The following is a 7,281-nucleotide window of genomic DNA, read 5'->3' on the forward strand; positions in this document are numbered from 1 at the left end:
TAGAGGTGATATATTAGAGGTGATATAGGTGATATATTAGAGGTGATATATTCGAGGTGATATATTAGAGGTGATATAGGTGATATATTAGAGGTGATATATTCGAGGTGATATATTAGAGGTGATATAGGTGATATATTAGAGGTGACATAGGTGATATATTAGAGGTGATATAGGTGATATATTAGAGGTGATATAGGTGATATAGGTGATATATTAGAGGTGATATATTAGAGGTGATATAGGTGATATATTAGCGGTGATATAGGTGATATATTATAGGTGATATATTAGAGGTGATATATTAGAGGTGATATAGGTGATATATTATAGGTGATATAGGTGATATATTAGCGGTGATATAGGTTATATATTAGAGGTGATATATTAGAGGTGATATATTAGAGGTGATATAGGTGATATATTAGCGGTGATATAGGTGATATATTAGAGGTGATATATTAGAGGTGATATAGGTGATATATTATAGGTGATATAGGTGATATATTAGCGGTGATATATTAGCGGTGATATAGGTGATATATTAGAGGTGATATATTAGAGGTGATATAGGTGATATATTAGCGGTGATATAGGTGATATATTATAGGTGATATATTAGAGGTGATATATTATAGGTGATATAGGTGATATATTATAGGTGATATAGGTGATATATTAGCGGTGATATAGGTGATATATTAGCGGTGATATAGGTGATATATTAGCGGTGATATATTAGCGGTGATATCGGTGATATATTAGCGGTGATATATTAGCGGTGATATAGGTGATATATTAGAGGTGATATATTAGAGGTGATATAGGTGATATATTAGAGGTGATATATTAGAGGTGATATCGGTGATATATTAGCGGTGATATAGGTGATATATTAGAGGTGATATATTAGAGGTGATATATTAGAGGTGATATAGGTGATATATTAGAGGTAATATATTGGAGGTGATATCGGTGATATATTAGCGGTGATATAGGTGATATATTAGAGGTGATATATTCGAGGTGATATATTAGAGTTGATATAGGTGATATATTAGAGGTGATATATTAGAGGTGATATCGGTGATATATTAGCGGTGATATAGGTGATATATTAGAGGTGATATATTAGAGTTAATATATTAGAGGTGATATATTAGAGGTGATATATTAGAGGTGATATAGGTGATATATTAGAGGTCATATATTAGAGGTGATATATTAGAGGTGATATCGGTGATATATTAGCGGTGATATAGGTGATATATTAGAGGTGATATATTAGAGGTGATATATTAGAGGTGATATAGGTGATATATTAGAGGTGATATATTAGAGGTGATATCGGTGATATATTAGCGGTGATATAGGTGATATATTAGAGGTTATATATTAGCGGTGATATAGGTGATATATTAGAGGTGATATAGGTGATATATTAGAGGTGATATATTTGTGTTGATATATTAGAGGTGATATATTAGCGGTGATATAGGTGATATATTAGAGGTGATATATTAGCGATGATATAGGTGATATATTAGAGGTGATATCGGTGATATATTAGCGGTGATATAGGTGATATATTAGAGGTGATATATTAGCGGTGATATAGGTGATATATTAGAGGTGATATATTAGAGGTGATATAGGTGATATATTAGAGGTGATATATTAGAGGTGATATCGGTGATATATTAGCGGTGATATAGGTGATATATTAGAGGTAATATAGGTGATATATTAGAGGTGATATATTAGCGGTGATATAGTTGATATATTAGAGGTGATATATTAGAGGTGATATAGGTGATATATTAGAGGTGATATAGGTGATATATTAGAGGTGATATATTAGAGGTGATATATTAGAGGTGATATAGGTGATATATTAGAGGTGATATATTAGCGGTGATATAGGTGATATATTAGAGGTGATATAGGTGATATATTAGCGGTGATATATTAGCGGTGATATAGGTGATATATTAGAGGTGATATAGGTGATATATTAGCGGTGATATAGGTGATATATTAGAGGTGATATATTATAGGAGATATAGGTGATATATTAGCGGTGATATAGGTGATATATTAGAGGTGATATAGGTGATATATTAGAGGTGTTATAGGTGATATATTAGAGGTGATATAGGTGATATATTAGAGGTGATATATTAGCGGTGATATAGGTTATATATTAGAGGTGATATAGGTGATATATTAGAGGTGATATAGGTGATATATTAGAGGTGATATATTAGCGGTGATATAGGTGATATATTCGAGGTGATATAGGTTATATATTAGAAGTGATATAGGTGATATATTAGAGGTGATATAGGTGATATATTCGAGGTGATATATTAGCGGTGATATAGGTTATATATTAGAAATGAGATAGGTGATATATTAGCGGTGATATAGGTGATATATTCGAGGTGATATAGGTGATATATTCGAGGTGATATAGGTGATATATTCGAGGTGATATAGGTGATATATTCGAGGTGATATAGGTGATATATTAGAGGTGATATAGGTGATATATTAGAGGTGATATATTAGCGGTGATATAGGTGATATATTAGAGGTGATATAGGTGATATATTAGAGGTGATATATTAGCGGTGATATAGGTGATATATTAGAGGTGATATAGGTGATATATTAGAGGAGATATAGGTGATATATTAGCGGTGATATAGGTGATATATTAGAGGAGATATAGGTGATATATTAGATGTGATATAGGTGATATATTAGAGGTGATATATTCAAGGTGATATAGGTGATATATTAGAGGTGATATATTAGAGGTGATATATTAGAGGTGATATAGGTGATATATTAGAGGTGATATATTAGAGGTGATATATTAGAGGTGATATAGGTGATATATTAGAGGTGATATATTAGAGGTGATATAGGTTATATATTAGAGGTGATATATTCGAGGTGATATATTAGAGGTGAGATAGGTGATATATTAGAGGTGATATATTCAAGGTGATATATTAGAGGTGATATAGGTGATATATTAGAGGTGATATAGGTGATATATTCGAGGTGATATAGGTGATATATTCGAGGTGATATAGGTGATATATTAGAGGTGATATAGGTGATATATTAGAGGTGATATATTAGCGGTGATATAGGTGATATATTAGAGGTGATATAGGTGATATATTAGAGGTGATATATTAGCGGTGATATAGGTGATATATTAGAGGTGATATAGGTGATATATTAGAGGAGATATAGGTGATATATTAGCGGTGATATAGGTGATATATTAGAGGAGATATAGGTGATATATTAGATGTGATATAGGTGATATATTAGAGGTGATATATTAGAGGTGATATATTCAAGGTGATATAGGTGATATATTAGAGGTGATATATTAGAGGTGATATAGGTGATATATTAGAGGTGATATATTAGAGGTGATATATTAGAGGTGATATAGGTGATATATTAGAGGTGATATATCAGAGGTGATATAGGTTATATATTAGAGGTGATATATTCGAGGTGATATATTAGAGGTGATATAGGTGATATATTAGAGGTTATATATTAGAGGTGATATAGGTGATATATTAGAGGTGATATAGGTGATATATTAGAGGTGATATAGGTGATATATTAGAGGTGATATAGGTGATATAGGTGATATATTAGAGGTGATATATTAGAGGTGATATAGGTGATATATTAGAGGTGATATAGGTGATATATTAGAGGTGATATATGTTAGAGGTGATATAGGTGATATATTAGAGGTGATATATTAGAGGTGATATATTAGAGGTGATATAGGTGATATATTAGAGGTGATATAGGTGATATATTAGAGGTGATATATTAGAGGTGATATAGGTGATATATTAGAGGTGATATATTAGAGGTGATATATTAGAGGTGATATAGGTGATATATTAGAGGTGATATATTAGAAGTGATATATTAGAGGTGATATAGGTGATATATTAGAGGTGATATAGGTGATATATTAGAGGTGATATATTAGAGGTGATATAGGTGATATATTAGAGGTGATATATTAGAGGTGATATATTAGAGGTGATATAGGTGATATATTAGAGGTGATATATTAGAGGTGATATATTAGAGGTGATATATTCGAGGTGATATATTAGAGGTGATATAGGTGATATATTAGAGGTGATATATTCGAGGTGATATATTAGAGGTGATATAGGTGATATATTAGAGGTGATATAGGTGATATATTAGAGGTGATATATTAGCGGTGATATAGGTTATATATTAGAGGTGATATAGGTGATATAGGTGATATATTAGAGGTGATATATTAGAGGTGATATAGGTGATATATTAGAGGTGATATAGGTGATATATTAGAGGTGATATATTAGAGGTGATATAGGTGATATATTAGAGGTGATATATTAGAGGTGATATATTAGAGGTGATATAGGTGATATATTAGAGGTGATATAGGTGATATATTAGAGGTGATATATTAGAGGTGATATAGGTGATATATTAGAGGTGATATATTAGAGGTGATATATTAGAGGTGATATAGGTGATATATTAGAGGTGATATATTAGAGGTGATATATTCGAGGTGATATATTAGAGGTGATATAGGTGATATATTAGAGGTGATATATTCGAGGTGATATATTAGAGGTGATATAGGTGATATATTAGAGGTGATATAGGTGATATATTAGAGGTGATATATTAGAGGTGATATATTAGAGGTGATATAGGTGATATATTAGAGGTGATATATTAGAGGTGATATAGGTGATATATTAGAGGTGATATATTAGAGGTGATATAGGTGATATATTAGAGGTGATATATTAGAGGTGATATATTAGAGGTGATATAGGTGATATATTAGAGGTGATATAGGTGATATATTAGAGGTGATATATTAGAGGTGATATATTATAGGTGATATAGGTGATATATTAGAGGTGATATATTAGAGGTGATATAGGTGATATATTAGAGGTGATATATTAGAGGTGATATATTAGAGGTGATATAGGTGATATATTAGAGGTGATATAGGTGATATATTAGAGGTGATATATTAGAGGTGATATAGGTGATATATTATGTATTAGATTCTCCTTCATTTTACACCAAACACCTGAGGCTCTTTTTCATATATGAGTAGTTTCTGTTTAGAGGTTCATTCACACTAAGAACCATAACTGGAAATATCACATTTTGAATATTGCTGTGACTCAAGTCGATGGGGGCTTCTTGCTGTTACCATGACGATGGTGAACAATATCATCAGCATCACTTTCACAGGGATTTGACGTTCGATAGAAACTCTGGCAGCCACTCAGAGTCCACCAGAATTTACAGAGACGTACTGTCTTTGATCATATTGTCTAACTTTAGAGGACAGAGTTACACACACACACGCACACACACACACACACACAAACCCTAAAGCACAGACACACACTTCAACCAGTTTAATATCATTTACTTACAGTTATAAGAGCGCATGCATGAATCTGTCCATGCTCATTGTGGGGAAAAACTATGATGAAGTCACAAACAGAGGAAAAGGAAAGCGGCCATGTTGGTCCACCATATTTGTTCAGGTGTCATCAAGACTTTCCTAAATTCAGAGTTCGCCAGTTCAACTTGTTGTCACTCATGTACATTAGTGGAAGCTTTAGAAGAGGCGTCCAAATCAGAACGTGGAGTCTAGAGTTGAGCTAATGTTGCTCTTCTTTCTTCAGACTGCTGAGTGACAGCTGAGCTAATGTTGCTCCTCTCTCCCCGCCAGTGTTTGATGACGCTGCTCTACGCCTTCTCATACGACATCTACTCAGTCATAAACTTCTTCAGCTTCTTCAACTGGCTCTGCATCGCCCTGGCGATCATCGGAATGATGTGGCTGCGCTATAAGAAGCCTGAGCTGGAGCGACCAATCAAGGTGAGCCAAATGTGATGCGATTAGCTAATCAGAACTGATAGAAGGCTCACAGGTGCGTGATTGAGCTCTACACGTAGACAACCTGACCAACGGGTCACCTATCATGAAGCTAACATCAGAGTAGATGTAATTGAAACGTTAGCTAGCTGACGATCAGAGAGACGAGGACGGACACAAACGTGAACGCAACAAAGATCCGTTCATCGCAGCTGAGACGAGCCGAGATTTACTGGATATTAAAGGACAGAAGAAACTGGATGCTTATCAGCTTGTGTGTGTGTGTGTGTGTGTGTGTGTGTGTGTGTGTGTGTGTGTGTGTGTGTGTGTGTGTGTGTGTGTGTGTGTGTGTGTGTGTGAAAGAGGAAGAGTGCTACACCTCCTCACTGGACTAGTTGCTTCAGCACTCCCCCAACACACAGGAGACTATTGTGCCATTGTTGCTGCTGGCAGGGTGCTGTGCATTGGTCTGAGCGGTGAAGCGAAAGAGCCAGATAAATCTATTGGCTCAGTTCAGTGCGTGTGTGTGTATGTGTATGTGTGCGTGTTGAGGGGTAGGACAGTGCTAGCACTGTCTCTGTTGACCTCTCTCTCTCTCTCTCTCTCTCTCTGTTTCATTCTCTTTCCTTTCTCAGTGTGTCACATTCCGGTGGTTCAAGAGAACTGGCTGTTTATATGAAACTGTATTTCAATAACTTTGTTTCATTTTTGATTTAAAGTGCTTCTTATTACGTAACTCAAACACAGATAAAGGCCACACTGGTGCTGCAAGTTCAGCGCCTGCTCATCTGGAGGGGCGCCTGTTAGGGGTGGAGTCAAGCTTTTGCTGCAGCGCCATCATTAGCTCAGACTAGATGTACCTGCAGAAACCAGGACAGTCTAAATTGCGTCACTGCGTGTGTGTTAGCCTGCTGATGTTAGCGCCAAAGACTACCTGGTCCCAGGGTTCAGGAGGGAGTCTGCCCCTCCAGCAGTACCGGTCAGGGCAACTGCAGTGAGGTGATTCCTCATGAGAACAGTGTGTGAGCCCTCTGATACGTCTTCTCTCTGCAGGTGAACATTCTGCTGCCTGTGAGTTTTGTGCTCGCATGCCTCTTCCTCATCATCGTCTCCTTCTGGAAAACTCCGGAGGAGTGCGCGATCGGCTTTGGTATCATCGCTACCGGATTGCCAGTCTACTTCATCGGTGTGTGGTGGAAGAACAAACCCAAGTGGCTGCTGCAAGCAACCTGTGAGTACTGGTGTGAGTCTGAGTCTTCCTGGGGGGTTGGAACTGAACGGCGCTAATTATTGTCCCCGTGTGTGTTTCA

The 7,281-nt window shown here is 35.4% G+C and overlaps 1 protein-coding gene and 1 long non-coding RNA gene across 2 annotated transcripts in view; one reads left to right on the forward strand and one right to left on the reverse strand.

Moving 5' to 3' along the window:
- slc7a5 (solute carrier family 7 member 5) overlaps window positions 1-7,281 on the forward strand; it is a 32,659-nt gene that overhangs the window by 23,631 nt on the left and 1,747 nt on the right. The window contains exons 8-9 of the mRNA XM_086208083.1: window positions 5,825-5,974; window positions 7,025-7,202. Of these exons, the coding sequence (XP_086064209.1) occupies window positions 5,825-5,974; window positions 7,025-7,202 (328 nt within the window). The remainder of the gene's footprint in view (window positions 1-5,824; window positions 5,975-7,024; window positions 7,203-7,281) is intronic.
- LOC147258158 (uncharacterized) overlaps window positions 1-7,281 on the reverse strand; it is a 65,740-nt gene that overhangs the window by 13,441 nt on the left and 45,018 nt on the right. The window lies entirely within an intron of this gene.

This window comes from Aulostomus chinensis, chromosome 7 (assembly GCF_037954235.1).
Source record: "Aulostomus chinensis isolate RoL2024-O1b breed Wild chromosome 7, RoL_Achi_v1.0, whole genome shotgun sequence".
Taxonomy (NCBI): Eukaryota; Metazoa; Chordata; class Actinopteri; order Syngnathiformes; family Aulostomidae; genus Aulostomus; species Aulostomus chinensis.